Genomic DNA, 21,230 nt, shown 5'->3' with positions numbered 1-21,230 from the left:
CGAATTTGTATACGATTCCGTTAATAATTGATTACCAATCATTTAAATCAGTTCTCGGATTTGAAGTTCGTTATCAACTAATTCGATTGTAAATCGATCTAAATTAGTAATAGCAACTTAGAATCGATTCTGATTCATTTAGTAACTTTTAAATGAAATTCTAAATGAAAATAATGAAATGTACTTTTGAATATTTATTAAATTTTCATAAATACATTTTTTTACTCTACTCGTTTTTGTAGTGATAATCGAATACCATTTTTTGCTACTAAAACCATTTGGGGAACCAAATCGATTTTGTAATCTGGTTCGGGACGTAAAAATCGAAAACGTCGTAATAGTTTCGATATACAAACTTTTATTTCCAACCATGCAAATTTTTTACCTAAAATAATTTCCCCCCAATGAAATATGTAAAACTCTTATTTTTTATTATTGCGACGTTGCCGCTTTTATCTGTATGTGAACATTTCTATACGAAACTGGAATTTGATATAATATAACCTCAATTTTATATTAAACTAGTACATGTATAGCCTAGAAGTTGGCAACCTTTATAGACCAGTCAGAAATATTGAGAAATCGGGTTTTCGATAAATATCAGGAAGCTCCGGCTCAATGACAGGTCGAGAACAAACGTCAACGGCTAATCTGGGTGAATTACCTGTCAAGGTCAACCGTTAACGGCCGGTCATAGGTCAATGACCTGTCAACAGTAAATTCGAATTGCATCCTGATTAATCGATTCATAAAAAAATCGAGGTCTAAAAGATCGATTTTTTTCCAATATGCATGTATGATGAGAATATTAATCCATTTTATGACAAACAATGAAGATGGTGAAATATCGATTTACTGAATCGATTTAGTACAACATATCGATTTTTTTGGTTCGATTAATCGATTGCAGATCGCCATGTCTGGTCCAGTCTTTACTTAACAGGGATTTTAAAACGATGTAGTAATAATAATTTAACAAATATTTTGTGTAATTAAACCTGATGAAAGAAAATTTTCGTACGTATGGAATCATACGGGGTACAAACAATATTTTATATATATTTAAAAAATTACCTATGCAGTTTCGTGGACCCAAACTGAATGGTAAATACGTTCCAGGGAGGATTTCGTTTTGGAAGCGTTCCGGTATAAATTTTTCGGGTTCGGGAAAATAATTCGGATTGTGATGACATCCGTAAATTAAAATTGCCACGCTGTGATTTTTTGGTAACAAATATTTTCCGGCTAAATAAAAATAAATTAAGTAAAAATTTTTCAAATTATTTTTTTTTTTTTAATTTCGAACACACAGTTACACGAAACGCTAAAAACAGATTAACGTCAAAACGATCTTGCACGACTATAAACGATTCTAAATGTTCGTGGATGCTTTTCTGATTCGAAAATAATCGTTTCGCATTTTTTTCCCGGGGTAATTTAATAAAAAGTGACCTGTCAACGGAGATAAAATGTCAAACAATTTTTTCCCGTTTCAATCGTTTCAGAAGAGCATGAATCGATTATCGATTATATGGAATCGATTTTTTTCATCCAAATATCGTTATATGATATTAGTACTGTGAAAAATAGAAGAACTGACGATTCGAGTGACTGTTATGATCGACGATTCTTACCAATTTCGACATCTTCTTCTACTTTTCTACCAATTAAAGGAACCGGTGGATACATCCTCATAGTTTCGTTTATAACCATATCGAGATATTTCATTTGTTGTATTTCCGCGTAAGTAACTTCACGGAAAACATTTTCATTTCCAATAATGTCAATTTGTTCGTCATATACGTTTTCCTGAAAACTCACGCGTCTTTGTAGGACGTTCAATAGTCTGATACTATGTTATATATAGGGTGAACCAAAAATAGTGCAAAATTACTAAAACGATTTACCGCCTCGGGGAAATGTTCGAAAACGTGAGGAAAGTTAGAGAAAGATAGAAAAGACGGTCTTTTTGAAGGCGATCCTTATCGTAAATTTTCAGAAGACGACACCGGAACTGAACGTTCACAAACGCCCGCGTTCGCCTTCTATTTCACGACGATTTGTCGTCGAGATATGGCCAAAAGTGGATTTATGAACTTTTACGCTCGCGCCCGAGTTGGCGCCTACGTTTGCGTTCAAGATCACGACGATTTGGCGTCGAGATATGGCCAAAAGTGGATTTATGAACTTTTACGCTCGCGCCCGAGTTGGCGCCTTCGTTCGCGTTCAAAATCATGACGATTTAGCGTCGAGATATGGCCAAAAGTGGATTTATGAATTTTTACGCTCGCGCCCCAGTTGGCGCCTACGTTTGCGTTCAAGATCACGACGATTTGTCGTCGAGATATGGCCAAAAGTGGATTTATGAACTTTTACGCTCGCGCCCGAGTTGGCGCCTTCATTCGCGTTCAAGATCGCGACGATTTGGCGTCGAGATATGGCCAAAAGTGGATTTATGAACTTTTACGCTCGCGCCCGAGTTGGCGCCTTCGTTCGCGTTCAAAATCACGACGATTTGGCGTCGAGATATGGCCAAAAGTGGATTTATGAACTTTTACGCTCGCGCCGGAGTTGGCGCTTACGTTTGCAGTCAAGATCACGACGATTTGGCGTCGACATATGGCCAAAAGTGGATTTATGAACTTTTACGCTCGCGCCCGAGTTAACGCCTTCGTTCGCGTTCAAAATCACGACGATTTGGCGTCGAGATATGGCCAAAAGTGGATTTATGAACTTTTACGCTCGCGCCCGAGTTGGCGCCTTCATTCGCGTTCAAAATCACGACGATTTGGCGTCGAGATATGGCCAAAAGTGGATTTATGAACTTTTACGCTCGCGCCCGAGTTGGCGCCTTCATTCGCGTTCAAGATCACGACGATTTAGCGTCGAGATATGGCCAAAAGTGGATTTATGAACTTTTACGCTCGCGCCCGAGTTGGCGTTTATTACGCTAGCACCCGCATGGCGCCCTCGTTAACGTTCGTTAGCCTTCGACTGTCCCTCAGTCAAACCAGGAGCATTTTTCAACGGATATCTTCTTCTGGGGGATTGTAAATCGTAAAAAGTAACAATTTATAAAAAAAATGTTACTGATTCGATTTACGCGAGTAATTTAAAAGCATGACACTATGTAAATAATCAATGTGTATAATACTTATTATTAAACACTGAAATACGTATTACGTACTTGAATTTCTGGATGTCTTGAAAGGGCGTATAAAATAAATGAGATAGCTGTTGAAATAGTATCATGTCCCTATAAAAAATATAAATAAAAAATTTGTAGCAATTCTTCTTTTTACCATCTTCTTTTATATTATTATTCACTAAATTATTACACGTCAGTCACAGTAAAGGTAGAAACCCACTAGCAACACGCTACGCCACGCCACGCCATGAGTCGTATATGTTTACAATCATTTTCCTTTGGAAAAAATCACTCTAAAACGAGTCATTAGTACTAAAAATCACTCTAAAGCGATTTAAACAAGTCTCAACTGAAATAGATCGAATTTGAACGAGATATGCGTGAAGAATGGATGTAAAACGACAACTTGGTACTAACAACTTGTGTCCAATCATTTTCTTTTGGAAAAAATCACTCAAAACGAGTCAGTTGTACTAAAAATCACTCTAAAGCGATTTAAACAAGTCTCAACTGAAATAGATCGAATTTGAACGAGATATGCGTGAAGAATGGATGTGAAACGACAACTTGGTACTAACAACTTGTGTCCAATCATTTTCTTTTGGAAAAAATCACTCATTAGTACTAAAAATCACTCTAAAGCGATTTAAACAAGTACTAACTGAATTAGATCGACTTTGAACGAGATATGCTTGAAGAATGGATGTGAAACGACAACTTGGTACTAACAACTTGTGTCCAATCATTTTCTTTTGGAAAAAATCACTCATTAGTACTAAAAATCACTCTAAAGCGATTTAAACAAGTACTAACTGAATTAGATCGAATTTGAACGAGATATGCTTGAAGAATGGATGTGAAACGACAACTTGGTACTAACAACTTGTGTCCAATCATTTTCTTTTGGAAAAAATCACTCAAAACGAGTCATTAGTACTAAAAATCACTCTAAAGCGATTTAAACAAGTCTCAACTGAAATAGATCGAATTTGAACGAGATATGCGTGAAGAATGGATGTGAAACGACAACTTGGTACTAACAACTTGTGTCCAATCATTTTCTTTTGGAAAAAATCACTCATTGGTACTAAAAATCACTCTAAAGCGATTTAAACAAGTACTAACTGAATTAGATCGAATTTGAACGAGATATGCTTGAAGAATGGATGTGAAACGACAACTTGGTACTAACAACTTGTGTCCAATCATTTTCTTTTGGAAAAAATCACTCAAAACGAGTCAGTTGTACTGAAAATCACTCTAAAGCGATTTAAACAAGTCTCAACTGAAATAGATCGAATTTGAACGAGATATGCGTGAAGAATGGATGTGAAACGACAACTTGGTACTAACAACTTGTGTCCAATCATTTTCTTTTGGAAAAAATCACTCATTAGTACTAAAAATCACTCTAAAGCGATTTAAACAAGTACTAACTGAATTAGATCGAATTTGAACGAGATATGCTTGAAGAATGGATGTGAAACGACAACTTGGTACTAACAACTTGTGTCCAATCATTTTCTTTTGGAAAAAATCACTCATTAGTACTAAAAATCACTCTAAAGCGATTTAAACAAGTACTAACTGAATTAGATCGAATTTGAACGAGATATGCTTGAAGAATGGATGTGAAACGACAACTTGGTACTAACAACTTGTGTCCAATCATTTTCTTTTGGAAAAAATCACTCAAAACGAGTCAGTTGTACTGAAAATCACTCTAAAGCGATTTAAACAAGTCTCAACTGAAATAGATCGAATTTGAACGAGATATGCGTGAAGAATGGATGTGAAACGACAACTTGGTACTAACAACTTGTGTCCAATCATTTTCTTTTGGAAAAAATCACTCATTAGTACTAAAAATCACTCTAAAGCGATTTAAACAAGTCTCAACTTAATTAGATCGAATTTAAACGAGATATTCGTGAAGAATGGATGTAAAACGACAACTTGGTACTAACAACTTGTGTCCAATCATTTTATTTTGGAAAAAATCACTCATTAGTACTAAAAATCACTCTAAAGCGATGTACACAAGTCTCAACTGAATTAGATCGAATTTGAACGAGATATGCTTGAAGAATGGATGTGAAACGACAACTTGGTACTAACAACTTGTGTCCAATCATTTTCTTTTGGAAAAAATCACTCATTAGTACTAAAAATCACTCTAAAGCGATTTAAACAAGTACTAACTGAATTAGATCGAATTTGAACGAGATATGCTTGAAGAATGGATGTGAAACGACAACTTGGTACTAACAACTTGTGTCCAATCATTTTCTTTTGGAAAAAATCACTCATTAGTACTAAAAATCACTCTAAAGCGATTTAAACAAGTCTCAACTTAATTAGATCGAATTTAAACGAGATATTCGTGAAGAATGGATGTAAAACGACAACTTGGTACTAACAACTTGTGTCCAATCATTTTATTTTGGAAAAAATCACTCATTAGTACTAAAAATCACTCTAAAGCGATGTACACAAGTCTCAACTGAATTAGATCGAATTTGAACGAGATATGCGTGAAGAATGGATGTGAAACGACAACTTGGTACTAACAACTTGTGTCCAATCATTTTCTTTTGGAAAAAATCACTCATTAGTACTAAAAATCACTCTAAAGCGATTTAAACAAGTACTAACTGAATTAGATCGAATTTGAACGAGATATGCTTGAAGAATGGATGTGAAACGACAACTTGGTACTAACAACTTGTGTCCAATCATTTTCTTTTGGAAAAAATCACTCAAAACGAGTCAGTTGTACTGAAAATCACTCTAAAGCGATTTAAACAAGTACTAACTGAATTAGATCGAATTTGAACGAGATATGCGTGAAGAATGGATGTGAAACGACAACTTGGTACTAACAACTTGTGTCCAATCATTTTATTTTGGAAAAAATCACTCAAAACGAGTCAGTTGTACTAAAAATCACTCTAAAGCGATTTAAACAAGTCTCAACTGAAATAGATCGAATTTGAACGAGATATGCGTGAAGAATGGATGTGAAACGACAACTTGGTACTAACAACTTGTGTCCAATCATTTTCTTTTGGAAAAAATCACTCATTAGTACTAAAAATCACTCTAAAGCGATTTAAACAAGTACTAACTGAATTAGATCGACTTTGAACGAGATATGCTTGAAGAATGGATGTGAAACGACAACTTGGTACTAACAACTTGTGTCCAATCATTTTCTTTTGGAAAAAATCACTCATTAGTACTAAAAATCACTCTAAAGCGATGTACACAAGTCTCAACTGAATTAGATCGAATTTGAACGAGATATGCGTGAAGAATGGATGTGAAACGACAACTTGGTACTAACAACTTGTGTCCAACCATTTTCCTTTGGAAAAAATCACTCAAAACGATAAATTTCATATAGAAAGACATTTCCACGTGGTTTGGTATGTGTGTTGTATAGAAACTTCGAAATATAATAAATCTTTCTGTATATCTTTTTCTGGTAAGTTTTTATTTGTTACTCATTATTTTCAATACTTGGTAAGACGTTCGGGTTAATATGCGTCGTTGACTCTAATACGCTAAATTAGTTAAAAATGTTTGTTAGTCACGAAAATGAGGGAGATTATCCACTTGAAATAAATTTATCTTTAAGACCGTTTTAATTTAGTATAATCGCATTTGCCGAAATAAATCAGCTCAATCTAGTTTCTTCTTCAGAATGAAGTTGACGTATATTTTCGTAATAATTTTTCAAATTAATTTTGTTAGAAGTTTCAACGAAACTAACGGCGGTAATGGAAAAAAATATTTTTTCAAAATGAAACAAAACAGCAGCGATTTCATAATTACGAGTAGAATTCCCCATTTGGGACCTAAAGAATTAGAATATCCGGTTATACAAAAAAAATTAAACAACGCGACTGTTATTAATGAAGAAAGTGTTGAAAATATAACGGAAGTTATTGATGATAGTAAAATTACGACGAAAAAAACGATTATAACGAGTAGAATACCGCATTTGGGACCGAAGCAACTAGAATATCCGGTTATACAGAAAAAAACAACCTACCAAACAACCGATTCGGAAGAACAACACGATTTAACTGAAGATAACGATGATAAGTTTAACGAAACTGACAAAAAAAGTGTTTTGAAAGCGTTAGATTTGAAAATTATTCAAGAAAAAATTATTTTCGACGAAAATGTCACTGACTTTGTGGTTTATAAGGTAAGTCATGGGGTTTTAAGATGTATCTTAACCATAGGAGTGAAAAAATAACAAAGAATTTTGCCGCCTTCGGCGATCTCTCATTATAGATTATATTCTAGTGGAAAATATTGATTTCAGAGGAATTTTTTATTGGTATTCTATGTAGATTTAAAAAAATTGCAGCACAATTTTTTTCCATCAACAACCTTTATTGGAAAGGAATTAAAGCACCTGGAGATTCTCAGTTCATTGGTTTTGAAAGTTTTTCACTTTAACTGAATGAATTTTTTTGGAAATCTTGAAAAATAATATTTTCCTCAGAAATAATGTGTAAATTAAAAGTTCAGCCAAGCCTGTCTGACTATAGGACGGCCGAGGTCAGGTTATCTAGAGTTCAGCCAGGCTTAGATGAATAAAGGATGGCCGAGGTCGGGTTATCCAGATTTCAGCCAAGCCTGGCCGATTATAGGACGCCCGAGGTCGGGTTATCTAGAGTTCATCCAGGCTTGGCTGACTTCAACGAGGCTTGGGGCATTATTGGTTTCCCAGCGTTGGTTCAAGCTAAGCCCCGTCGTTCAAGCCTGATGGCTCCCACTTGGCATGGTATAAAAACAATTGAAAATATAATTATGTTCAAGATTTTTACGAAAAAAAAAAAATATGATTTACCGCAAAAAGCATTGTTGTCACTTCCTCTCTGATATATTTAATCGAATGTGTATCCTTCATTTGCAACATGAAATCTAAAAATGTACAATGACCATCCGTCTCCGATTTTTCAGCATTTTTTCTTCTTCTCGTGATAAGTTCCTCGAAGACGCTCTCGAGATTTTTCAATTCTTTTTCGAAGCTCCGACTTTCTCGAGTCAATTCGAAAAATATATCGAATCTTTTGAACGGCGATACCATTCGATTCAAAGTCGTCCGACCAATATTGAAGATACTATTGAAATAATTGCGTTTGAAATCGCCGTCGAAATCGTTAACGCCCATTAAACATTCTAAAAACAACCGTTAAATGAAAATTTTCGCACCCAATTGCGTCGAGACAAAACTGAATCCAATACGAGGTACAGATTATAAACTAAAAGTCAATTTAGTTGGCGTTCTTCATAAACTCGACCAATTACGGAGTGAAGTTGAACTTAACGTCAACGGGAGCGTCAGCGCGGGTGCCGTAGCCACTCGTAATCCTCCGCTGCATCCTTGAGAAGCCCTACGAACACTACAAAAAAACTTTTCGTAGAAACTCTTTCTTGTATTCTGTTTGACTTGACTTTGGAAAGCTAAAACGAAGTACATACTAATGTCGCGCAGACACGGCAGCTTTAGCTCAAAACTGGAAACAATGAGACTGCTCTGGAGATACAGGAGATTCGTGGTAGATGAAAGTATCTATGATCCAATCTAAAATCAAGGAGAATGACGCACTAACGCTGAGACTAACTTCCTGTATGGAAAGCCCAACCTAGTGCGAGACCAAGATGTCTTGGTCACGTCGAACGGATGCCGGAGGGTCGAGGAGTCAACCTGCATACCGGCTAAAGCCAGGAGGCTTAAGGACAACCACGTTTAAGATGGTAAGACGACTCGAAACATGACCTAAAGAAACTAGGGCAACATCGAGAAGAATTATGGACAGTTGTCCTAGAGGCAAAGATTTTTCATGGACCGTAGCGCCTCCGTTGTCATCTTCAAGTTTAGTATCAAGAATGGTGCGTAACGCTAAATCCAAACTACATAAAAGCTAATGTGAAAGTGAATGATTTACCGCAAGTGACGTCCATGGAAAAAATTTTCACAATATGCGTGACGTCTAAATCGGGATTTCCTAATTGTTGTTCGAAATTTTCTATCAATATGTCGCATTTGGATTCGAAAATTTTCATAAAATTCATCAAAATCGTCTGTTTATTTATCCAAGGAGTTATCATTTTCCTATTGGGTTTCCATTGTTGAACTAGAAAAAAAAAATCAGAAATATCCTTACCAGAGACAATTATAACATCGGGAAAAGGTTACCAGCATATTCTGGGCATGCAGAAGGGACTTGGTTTGTACATGGGGCCTTTCGCCAAAAATTTGCTATCGACTGGTAGCTCAGAATGGAGAAAGTAGAAACAAGATTGGGTACAAGCGTACGGCCCCAACTAGGGTCTTACTGTGTCTATACTAACAAACTGCAGATTGAAGTCTATGGTTTATGCGAAAATAGGAACGCGAGCACCAGGTGAAAATCCAATTATTTCGATAGTACTAGCGCTAATAATAACGGATTAGAGTCGTAAATCACTGATACAAAAACAGCGGCAAAACTAATTAATGGAACCAACTGGTACACGGAATGTTCCAAGATGATATAAGCGAATTTATCTTGCTTGGGAAATCCGCTATAGTCTTAAAAGCTGACATAATCGCTGCGGAGATGCATGGAAACACGTGGCATAAGACAAACCTTTCTTACTAAATGACTGCTTCACTAAAGCAGGCGCGAAAATCGACTGGTAACTAGATTCTAACCAGAAACAGTCGTCTAAGAAGACATCTCCGTGGTATATGGATCACTAACGAGCTAGAGTGTCGTTGGTGCATGGAAACACGTGCCATAAGACAAGCCTTTGTTATCGAATGACTGCTTCACTGGAACAGGCTCGAAATTCGACTGGTGACTAGATTCTAACCAGAAACAGTCATCTAAGAAGACATCTCCGTGGTATATGGATTACTAACGAGCTGGGATGTCGTTGGTGCGTGGAAACACGTGCCATAAGACAAGCCTTTGTTATCGAATGACTGCTTCACTGGAACAGGCTCGAAATTCGACTGGTGACTAGATTCTAACCAGAAACAGTCATCTAAGAAGACATCTCCGTGGTATATGGATCACTAACGAGCTAGAGTGTCGTTGGTGCATGGAAACACGTGGCATACGACAAGCCTTTGTTATCGAATGACTGCTTCACTGAAACAGGCTCGAAATTCGACTGGTGACTAGATTCTAACCAGAAACAGTCATCTAAGAAGACATCTCCGTGGTATATGGATCACTAACGAGCTAGAGTGTCGTTGGTGCATGGAAACACGTGGCATAAGACAAGCCTTTGTTATCGAATGACTGCTTCACTGAAACAGGCTCGAAATTCGACTAGTGACTAGATTCTAACCAGAAACAGTCATCTAAGAAGACATCTCCGTGGTATATGGATCACTAACGAGCTAGAGTGTCGTTGGTGCATGGAAACACGTGGCATAAGACAAGCCTTTGTTATTGAATGACTGCTTCACTGGAACAGGCTCGAAATTCGACTGGTGACTAGATTCTAACCAGAAACAGTCATCTAAGAAGACATCTCCGTGGTATATGGATTACTAACGAGCTGGGATGTCGTTGGTGCGTGGAAACACGTGCCATAAGACAAGCCTTTGTTATCGAATGACTGCTTCACTGGAACAGGCTCGAAATTCGACTGGTGACTAGATTCTAACCAGAAACAGTCATCTAAGAAGACATCTCCGTGGTATATGGATTACTAACGAGCTGGGATGTCGTTGGTGCGTGGAAACACGTGCCATAAGACAAGCCTTTGTTATCGAATGACTGCTTCACTGGAACAGGCTCGAAATTCGACTGGTGACTAGATTCTAACCAGAAACAGTCATCTAAGAAGACATCTCCGTGGTATATGGATCACTAACGAGCTAGAGTGTCGTTGGTGCATGGAAACACGTGGCATACGACAAGCCTTTGTTATCGAATGACTGCTTCACTGAAACAGGCTCGAAATTCGACTGGTGACTAGATTCTAACCAGAAACAGTCATCTAAGAAGACATCTCCGTGGTATATGGATCACTAACGAGCTAGAGTGTCGTTGGTGCATGGAAACACGTGCCATAAGACAAGCCTTTGTTATCGAATGACTGCTTCACTGGAACAGGCTCGAAATTCGACTGGTGACTAGATTCTAACCAGAAACAGTCATCTAAGAAGACATCTCCGTGGTATATGGATCACTAACGAGCTAGAGTGTCGTTGGTGCATGGAAACACGTGCCATAAGACAAGCCTTTGTTATCGAATGACTGCTTCACTGGAACAGGCTCGAAATTCGACTGGTGACTAGATTCTAACCAGAAACAGTCATCTAAGAAGACATCTCCGTGGTATATGGATTACTAACGAGCTGGGATGTCGTTGGTGCGTGGAAACACGTGCCATAAGACAAGCCTTTGTTATCGAATGACTGCTTCACTGGAACAGGCTCGAAATTCGACTGGTGACTAGATTCTAACCAGAAACAGTCATCTAAGAAGACATCTCCGTGGTATATGGATTACTAACGAGCTGGGATGTCGTTGGTGCGTGGAAACACGTGCCATAAGACAAGCCTTTGTTATCGAATGACTGCTTCACTGGAACAGGCTCGAAATTCGACTGGTAACTAGATTCTAACCAGAAACAGTCATCTAAGAAGACATCTCCGTGGTATATGGATCACTAACGAGCTAGAGTGTCGTTGGTGCATGGAAACACGTGGCATACGACAAGCCTTTGTTATCGAATGACTGCTTCACTGAAACAGGCTCGAAATTCGACTGGTGACTAGATTCTAACCAGAAACAGTCATCTAAGAAGACATCTCCGTGGTATATGGATCACTAACGAGCTAGAGTGTCGTTGGTGCATGGAAACACGTGGCATAAGACAAGCCTTTGTTATTGAATGACTGCTTCACAGGAACAAGATCGAAATTCGACTGGTGACTAGATTCTAACCAAAGACAGTCATTTAAGAAGACATCTCCGTGGTATATGGATCACTACCGAGTTGGGATGTTGTTGGTTCGTGGAAACACGTGGCATAAGACAAGCCTTTGGTATTGAATGACTGCTTCACTGGAACAGGATCGAAATTCGACTGGTGACTAGATTTTAACCAAAGACAGTTATTTAAGAAGACATCTCCGTGCTGGGATGCCGCTGGTGTATGGAGAAGAAAGAAACTATAGACTTCGTCATTGTTTCTACAAAAAATGATCAGTAGAAACTGGGAATTACCAGAAGCGAACGCTGGACGAATATAAAGACGTAGATGAGTGTTTGAAGTGGTTTCTTGGTTTAAAAACATTCGAAAAAGGACAGGAATACGAATTTTATAAAATCAATTATCGAAAAACTGAATGGTGAAGATAACATTAGAATTAAGTCCAAATTTGGTGTAGTGTAAATTAAAAAATTGTTTTAAATATGTGTTCATCATTATCTACGACAAATCTATGGATATTACGTTGATGAGAACCTACGTTTCGTCGTTAATAATCCTTCTTCTATCCACTCGGAAAAATATTTGTAATAATTAGCTTTTTCTAACATTTTTTCAGAACGTGTTATCTCTCGAATTATATTCGGATTGGTAATTATAACCGTCGGTTTAATAGGAGGTATATATATTCTCACTATACCCCCGTATTCTACTGTCATATTTGTAATTTTTTGTAACAAATCTAAAATAAAAAAAAATATATATGATATTATTAAATTTTCTTATTATATAATCTTGTCCATGTACTACATAATATGATAAACAACAATCGTGTGTGTCAAACACATTTTGACGTTATCATAACCTCTAAATATCAATTGATACAAAATGGCTGACGTGGAATAAACAAATACGCAATTTCCTAATGGAGACATGTGAAAAATGAGCAGAATTCTGATCAAAGTTCTTTCCATCTCAAGAATGGTATCATCTAATCGATGGTACCAAACAATTTTTTCAATTCTAGTGACGTAAAATGGTCCATAGAAGGCATTTGATGTCTTCAAATTAGTCACCAAGTTGTACTGCAACATTGAGTATACGTGGAAGTACTAGAACCAATCTTTAATCGAGGAGTACAAAATGGCCGACGTGGAATAAACAAATACGCAATTTCCTCCCGGAAACATGTGAAAAATGAGCAGAATTCTGATCAAAGTTCTTTCCATCTCAAGAATGGTATCATCTAATCGATGGTACCAAACAATTTTTTCAATTCTAGTGGCGTAAAATGGTCCATAGAAGGCATTGGATCTCTTCAAATTAGTCACCAAGATGTACTGCAACATTGAGTATACGTGGAAGTACTAGAACCAATCTTTAATCGAGGACAAAATGGCCGACGTGGAATAAACAAATACGCAATTTCCTCCCGGAAACATGTGAAAAATGAGCAGAATTCTGATCAAAGTTCTTTCCATCTCAAGAATGGTATCATCTAATCGATAGTACCAAACAATTTTTTCAATTCTAGTGGCGTAAAATGGTCCATAGAAGGCATTGGATCTCTTCAAATTAGTCACCAAGATGTACTGCAACATTGAGTATACGTGGAAGTACTAGAACCAATCTTTAATCGAGGAGTACAAAATGGCCGACGTGGAATAAACAAATACGCAATTTCCTCCCGGAAACATGTGAAAAATGAGCAGAATTCTGATCAAATTTCTTTCCATCTCAAGAATGGTATCATCTAATCGATGGTACCAAACAATTTTTTCAATTCTAGTGGCGTAAAATGGTCCATAGAAGGCATTGGATCTCTTCAAATTAGTCACCAAGATGTACTGCAACATTGAGTATACGTGGAAGTACTAGAACCAATCTTTAATCGAGGACAAAATGGCCGACGTGGAATAAACAAATACGCAATTTCCTCCCGGAAACATGTGAAAAATGAGCAGAATTCTGATCAAAGTTCTTTCCATCTCAAGAATGGTATCATCTAATCGATAGTACCAAACAATTTTTTCAATTCTAGTGGCGTAAAATGGTCCATAGACGGCATTGGATCTCTTCAAATTAGTCACCAAGATGTACTGCAACATTGAGTATACGTGGAAGTACTAGAACCAATCTTTAATCGAGGAGTACAAAATGGCCGACGTGGAATAAACAAATACGCAATTTCCTCCCGGAAACATGTGAAAAATGAGCAGAATTCTGATCAAATTTCTTTCCATCTCAAGAATGGTATCATCTAATCGATGGTACCAAACAATTTTTTCAATTCTAGTGGCGTAAAATGGTCCATAGAAGGCATTGGATCTCTTCAAATTAGTCACCAAGATGTACTGCAACATTGAGTATACGTGGAAGTACTAGAACCAATCTTTAATCGAGGACAAAATGGCCGACGTGGAATAAACAAATACGCAATTTCCTCCCGGAAACATGTGAAAAATGAGCAGAATTCTGATCAAAGTTCTTTCCATCTCAAGAATGGTATCATCTAATCGATGGTACCAAACAATTTTTTCAATTCTAGTGACGTAAAATGGTCCATAGAAGGCATTTGATGTTTTCAAATTAGTCACCAAGTTGTACTGCAACATTGAGTATACGTGGAAGTACTAGAACCAATCTTTAATCGAGGAGTACAAAATGGCCGACGTGGAATAAACAAATACGCAATTTCCTCCCGGAAACATGTGAAAAATGAGCAGAATTCTGATCAAAGTTCTTTCCATCTCAAGAATGGTATCATCTAATCGATGGTACCAAACAATTTTTTCAATTCTAGTGGCGTAAAATGGTCCATAGAAGGCATTGGATCTCTTCAAATTAGTCACCAAGATGTACTGCAACATTGAGTATACGTGGAAGTACTAGAACCAATCTTTAATCGAGGAGTACAAAATGGCCGACGTGGAATAAACAAATACACAATTTCCTCCCGGAAACATGTGAAAAATGAGCAGAATTCTGATCAAAGTTCTTTCCATCTCAAGAATGGTATCATCTAATCGATGGTACCAAACAATTTTTTCAATTCTAGTGGCGTAAAATGGTCCATAGAAGGCATTGGATCTCTTCAAATTAGTCACCAAGATGTACTGCAACATTGAGTATACGTGGAAGTACTAGAACCAATCTTTAATCGAGGACAAAATGGCCGACGTGGAATAAACAAATACGCAATTTCCTCCCGGAAACATGTGAAAAATGAGCAGAATTCTGATCAAAGTTCTTTCCATCTCAAGAATGGTATCATCTAATCGATGGTACCAAACAATTTTTTCAATTCTAGTGACGTAAAATGGTCCATAGAAGGCATTGGATCTCTTCAAATTAGTCACCAAGTTGTACTGCAACATTGAGTATATGTTGAAGTACTAAAACCCATCTTTAATCGAGAAGTACAAAATGGCCGACGTGGGATAAACAAATACGCAATTTCCTCCCGGAAACATGTGAAAAATGAGCAGAATTCTGATCAAAGTTCTTTCCATCTCAAGAATGGTATCATCTAATCGATGGTACCAAACAATTTTTTCAATTCTAGTGACGTAAAATGGTCCATAGAAGGCATTTGATGTTTTCAAATTAGTCACCAAGTTGTACTGCAACATTGAGTATACGTGGAAGTACTAGAACCAATCTTTAATCGAGGAGTACAAAATGGCCGACGTGGAATAAACAAATACGCAATTTCCTCCCGGAAACATGTGAAAAATGAGCAGAATTCTGATCAAAGTTCTTTCCATCTCAAGAATGGTATCATCTAATCGATGGTACCAAACAATTTTTTCAATTCTAGTGGCGTAAAATGGTCCATAGAAGGCATTGGATCTCTTCAAATTAGTCACCAAGATGTACTGCAACATTGAGTATACGTGGAAGTACTAGAACCAATCTTTAATCGAGGAGTACAAAATGGCCGACGTGGAATAAACAAATACACAATTTCCTCCCGGAAACATGTGAAAAATGAGCAGAATTCTGATCAAAGTTCTTTCCATCTCAAGAGTGGTATCATCTAATCGATGGTACCAAACAATTTTTTCAATTCTAGTGACGTAAAATGGTCCATAGAAGACATTGGATCTCTTCAAATTGTCACCAAGATGTACTGCAACATTGAGTATACGTGGAAGTACTACAGCCAATCTTTAATCGAGAAGTACTATACGATGACCAATAGAAAAAGTGTAAAATTGTAATAAAAGATGAACTTTTGCATACCGATGACAAATTGTTGTTGATAATGAATAAGAAATGTCTGCTACAACAAAATTGCATCCAGTATTATATTTTTCCGCTACTGCGAACAGTTCCCAAAGCCTACATTTCTTGCTACGATTCTGAGGATCCTCATTGTTTACACCAGATCCATTTGCACCACTCCTCTTAGAAAGTTCGAGATGTGTGTTGGTTTTAGCTGTCGGAGACCTTCGTTTTCCATTTCATACTTTTCCAGGTGTAGTTCTCTGAAGTATCTCTTAACTCGAGAAAACCTAGATAGAGGTTTCATCCTCTACGCGATGGAATCTGCACTTTTTTCTAAATTTAAAGCTATTCGGCGGGTGCTGCTGCTCAACCAAGAAAACAAATTTGTCTACAGGACTAAAACAAACATGTTCGAATGGTTCCTGTCACTAAATTATCAAACCAAGTGACTGGAAAACTAAGGCTACTATCACACGTTTGACGAAATTCATCACCAGCCCCATTCAAAGTTCATAGTTCGTAGGTGTGGGCGGTCGTGAAGCCGTTGATCACATAGGTCTTAAGATAGGCCCTTCGTGTCCCATTTGACGTCACCAAAGTCCTTTGGTGACGGCTTGAACCCTTTGATGTGGGCATTTTTGTCGATGTTTGCACTTGGACTGACGTTTTTTTTTGTACAGAAAACAAACATCCAGGAAACGAAGAGTTAGGCAGAAAATGATAAAGATCGTCACTAATTTTCGTCACTCACGCTCGTCCCGTTTACACGTTTGCGTTTGTTGATGCTCGGCGAGCATGTAAACAGGGCATAATAGCGAAACTTGTATATTGAAATGCATTTAATTGTTTAACATTAATTATTAAAACCATATCTTACCAGCGGTATTCAAAAAATAAAAAATATGTCCGAAAATGATGTTGGAATTCGGCATTGGGATATAACTCATATAACTATGATTTCGAAAAATTAAGTAAATCAACCATATTAGAAACAAAATTGTCGCAAAGACTAATGATGAAAACATATTTGGTTTCAACTAATAACTAAACTCGAATGTGAAATAAGTTGTATCGGTGGTAATTAGGTAAAGGGCCTGTTAACGATAACAATTATTCGTAGAAAAGTAGTTTACCTTGAAAAAAATAATTACTATTATATTTTTTTTAAACAAAAATATTTTAGCGGGTTAATTGGTTATTAACCAACTATACTACACTGAAATTATCATCTTCGGAGACTAAATTTTACGTCTTTATCCGGTAAGCGACTTTTTCAAATTTGGAAACAAACAGAAATGACTCCGGATCGAATCTGGAGAATACGGCGGATGTTCGGAGCTCGATTTGATCATAACGAGCGCAAAAGTGTGAATTGGACCGTTATCATGGTTTACAAACACCAAAACAAACGGTTAGGAGTCCAATCGACTCAATAATCCGGCATAGTACAGCCATTTTGTTTTTCATCAGGTAAATCACAACGGAACAATCATCGATTTCTTTGGGGCACTTCGCAGGTCATCTAGGTAATCGACGACCTCGAAAGCCCTCAGGATGTATGTATTTTATTAATTTTATAATGAATTTCCACCACGCTCCAGGAGACGACGTACAAACCAGTCAGCCCGGGCACCAGGTACCTCGCAGACCTTTTCTGTTCGTTTCCAGCCGAGATATTTCCGGTAATATTTTCCAAGTTACAAATTTTTCGTTTTCAACATCAGATGCGCTCTTTTCGAAATGCATTTTTCTCTTCCACGAATGAAATTTTCATTTCTCATTTATAATTTTTGTTTACCAAGTCTCCCGTTGCATCTTGATCCGTCTTACTACTCGGAAATTTTTAGGTTTTCCGCTTCCTATCACCAAATTGTTCATAAATGTTATTTTAATTCTATATTGGCTTGAACCGCAAATAATCGTAATTAATGGTTTATTTAAATAGAAAAAAAAAAAAAATTCAGCGTCCGTAAAGTGCATATTAAAAACCAATGAACATTAGAATTGAGGAAACAATAACTTTTGTAATTGATAATTGTTGTATAACAGATGAGTCAGAGGTTGTTCCAAACATTATATAATGATAAGTCGAATCCTTTATAAGCGTAAAACAGATTTTACTTTATTTGTAAAAACAATAAATTCCGCAAAAAAAAATTAAAATGAAATCGTTCGTTATCTTAACTTTATTTTTCGTTTGCGCCAATGCTGTAAGTAACTTTAATTTGTTTTTATTTATTAAAGGCGAAAATATGTTTTTATGTACCAACTTTTATTTACTTTTGAAGTGGGGACCTTAATGGTATTAAGCAGACCAAGGAATGGATCCAATTTCTCTTTTTATTGGGTTTAATTTAGCGTCGATAAATTAAGTTTACTTTAGCTTCTATTAGGTTAGGTCTACTTTAGCTTTGATTAAGTTAGGTTTATATAAGTTACGATAAAGGTTAAGTCATGTTAGGTTAATCAATAGGACTGCCTTTTCGTTCAATTCATAAATTTAGTTAAAAAAGCTGAACCGGAAGTTAGGCAATCTAATTATCGAAAAAACTGGAATTTTCGACATCGGGGTCGCAATAAATACGACGTCAAAACCGCTAATTTGGTGTTTTTGTTGATAGAATATTATAAATTATTCAAATCGTTTTTATTGGCGCTTCAATTCGAACTGATGATGATGCTGACTAATTTCTATTTTAGTTTTTTAGATTGTTGATGATTAAAATAAAGATTACTGGTGTTCGATCAGTTCTCCAAAGAGCACCGAAGATGTTTCTTATTGTAAAAATAAGTTTTAGTCCTTGGCTCTTCCTGTTTTTGACTTTTTTTATCAAAAGATCTATTGTACATATTTTCTAAATTTGAAAATTTCGATGTTATCGTCTCAAATTTTTTATTTTGTTTTTATTTAACGTTTAAAACATCTAAATTAGAAAAAATTCACAGAGGGCTCCCCTTTTTTGCTCCTTTCAGATTGAACCGAAAGTGATCCAAGAATTTATGGAAAAAGTTACCAAATTTGCAGGAAAATGCATGGAAGAAACTAAAGCGACAAACGGTATAAACATCAATTCAATTTTTTTTGTACCTATCCGTCATTATTATCTTTTATTGCAGAGGATATAGCTATGCTAATGGCACATCAAACCCCATCAACTCATGAAGGGATATGTATGATTTCTTGTATGTACAAAGCATTCGGAGTAGTAAGTTTTTTTGTTTGTATTATTGATTTCGTCTTTATAACTATTTGCACAACCCTCGTATAATTACTTCCGTAACGTTTAAAGTAGTAATTTTGCTGAAATTTTTGCCAAACTTTACCCCTAATAGAATTTTTTTCGACAAATTTTCGTTTGACCCCCAAGCCTCCTTCAATTTTGAAAAATATCCCTAAAAATACTGATTTTAGTAAAAAAATTTTTAAATAAAAAATGAAGCTCATAAAAAGCTCTACAAAAAAGGTTATACACATTTTTTACGTAAATCTATTCTTTTGGCTGATATGACCCTAAATATCTAGTCAAGTTGACTAATCTAACCTAAATGTCTTGAAAGTGTGTTTAGGATCATAACAGCCAAAAGAATAGATTTACGTAAAAAATGTATATAAACCTTTTTGTGCAGCTTTTTATGAGCTTCTTTTTTATTAAAAACTATTTTCTCTAAAATCAATATTTTTGGAGTTATTTTGTAAAGAATGAAAAAATCCAACAAAATCATCTTTTCTCCACATAAATATATGTCTCAGTGTAAATTCGAACTAATTTATCAATATAGCAAAATGCTGATGGTACCATGAACCCAGATGAAGGTATAAATATGTTGGGTAAAATTAAGGATACTGATCCAGATCTATTTGAAAAAATGGAGGCAGTTGTTAATAAATGCAGAGATACTCCAGGTAAATTAAATTAATTGCAATAAGCTCCTTATAAGTATTACTTAATTTTTTTGGTTTCCAGTTGAAGAAGATCCCTGTATAACTGCTCTAAATGTGGCTAAATGTTTGATGAAAGAAGGGAAAGAAGTGAGTGAGAATTATTAATTTGAATTATTTATAAAACTATATCTATCTTGTATTAAATCTATTTCTTATAACTTTTTCTTTTTGCAGATGGGATTATCACAGGATATGTTAGGAATGTAATTATTTAAACTTTTGATGCATAAACTTTGATATATATGAGCTATATAAACAAATATACCTTATAGAATATAATTTGTTTTTTATACATCCTGTATATATTCAAGAAAAAAATTGCTGCAATTGTTGCAATAAATTAATTTCATTAATAAAAAAATAAAAACTTACTTTTATAAATAAAGTTAGACTGAGAAATAGTTAATAAATATATAATAAAATATTTACCTTTAGTATTGTTTATATCCAGCGGCTATCTTGTCACTAGTTTCAAATCTTCCTAATAATAATTTAGGAATAAATTCATCAAATTAACGAATTCATATGGTAAAATATATTTATTCACAAAACTTCACAAAATTAGCACTATAATCGGTATTTGGTAAAAATATCACAAATAACACAAACACTTTACATACATAACCTTTATAAGCAGTGGTATAATAAATCGGTGTCATTTTTATTCAAACTCACACTTCCATCTAGGACACTAAATCGGAAATAGCTAAATTAACTTGTATGATCTAAGTAAACCGTCTATAAAATACATGGTTTAAAATGACAAGTAGAAAACTTTTCTTAGACTATTATAATCGGATTAAACTAATATGATCTAAACGTTGGGAAAGTATTTTGTTCTTTTACATTCAAACCGATAGGGTTATAGTCTATAAATAGTGAAAAACTATAACGATACCAACTAAAATCGAAACGTGATGTTGGAAAACCATAATAATAATCTCATTTTGG

At 35.8% G+C, this 21,230-nt stretch overlaps 3 protein-coding genes across 4 annotated transcripts in view; 1 reads left to right on the top strand and 2 right to left on the bottom strand.

Annotated features, from left to right (window-relative positions):
• The window catches only part of LOC130447317 (ubiquitin thioesterase otubain-like), a 55,295-nt gene extending 34,103 nt beyond the window's left edge, over positions 1–21,192 (bottom strand). The window contains exon 1 of the mRNA XM_056784066.1: positions 20,709–21,192. The gene's annotated coding sequence lies outside the window, so the exon portion shown is untranslated. The remainder of the gene's footprint in view (positions 1–20,708) is intronic.
• Positions 184–17,394, bottom strand: LOC130447313 (cytochrome P450 4V2-like). Its single transcript, XM_056784060.1, has 8 exons — positions 17,214–17,394; positions 12,648–12,848; positions 9,118–9,306; positions 8,016–8,347; positions 3,188–3,256; positions 1,635–1,809; positions 1,075–1,245; positions 184–385 (listed from the first exon to the last, which is right to left on the bottom strand). The coding sequence occupies exons 1-8, from the start codon at positions 17,359–17,361 to the stop codon at positions 222–224; spliced, it is 1,449 nt and encodes a 482-aa protein (XP_056640038.1). The 5' UTR covers positions 17,362–17,394; the 3' UTR covers positions 184–221.
• LOC130447316 (general odorant-binding protein 19d-like) lies at positions 6,807–20,705 on the top strand. 2 transcript variants are annotated; one of them, XM_056784063.1, is made up of 6 exons: positions 6,807–7,364; positions 19,310–19,394; positions 19,454–19,542; positions 20,117–20,240; positions 20,302–20,366; positions 20,454–20,704. In XM_056784063.1, exons 1-6 carry the CDS (start codon positions 6,855–6,857, stop codon positions 20,484–20,486), a joined length of 906 nt encoding a protein of 301 aa, XP_056640041.1. In that variant the 5' UTR covers positions 6,807–6,854; the 3' UTR covers positions 20,487–20,704. The 2 variants fall into 2 exon arrangements, with proteins under 2 accessions (XP_056640041.1, XP_056640042.1); XM_056784064.1 differs by lacking the exon at positions 6,807–7,364 and adding an exon at positions 18,379–18,546 and having other exon boundaries at positions 20,454–20,705.
• Positions 21,193–21,230: the final 38 nt, after the last annotated feature.

Source organism: Diorhabda sublineata, chromosome 8, assembly GCF_026230105.1.
Source record: "Diorhabda sublineata isolate icDioSubl1.1 chromosome 8, icDioSubl1.1, whole genome shotgun sequence".
Classification (NCBI taxonomy): domain Eukaryota; kingdom Metazoa; phylum Arthropoda; class Insecta; order Coleoptera; family Chrysomelidae; genus Diorhabda; species Diorhabda sublineata.
This window is presented reverse-complemented; position numbering and strand designations above follow the sequence as displayed.

Coding starts and splice junctions, on each gene's coding strand:
- LOC130447316 (XM_056784063.1), top strand. CDS start 6,855: ATGAAGTTGACGTATATTTTCGTAATAATTTTTCAAATTAATTTTGTT. Junction 7,365..19,309: donor CTGACTTTGTGGTTTATAAG/GTAAGTCATGGG, acceptor TGCTCCTTTCAG/ATTGAACCGAAAGTGATCCA. Junction 19,543..20,116: donor TGTACAAAGCATTCGGAGTA/GTAAGTTTTTTT, acceptor TTATCAATATAG/CAAAATGCTGATGGTACCAT.
- LOC130447313 (XM_056784060.1), bottom strand. CDS start 17,361: ATGTTTTCATCATTAGTCTTTGCGACAATTTTGTTTCTAATATGGTTG. Junction 8,348..9,117: donor TTCCATGGACGTCACTTGCG/GTAAATCATTCA, acceptor GGTTGTTTTTAG/AATGTTTAATGGGCGTTAAC. Junction 1,810..3,187: donor CAAGACATCCAGAAATTCAA/GTACGTAATACG, acceptor GTGAGTTTTCAG/GAAAACGTATATGACGAACA.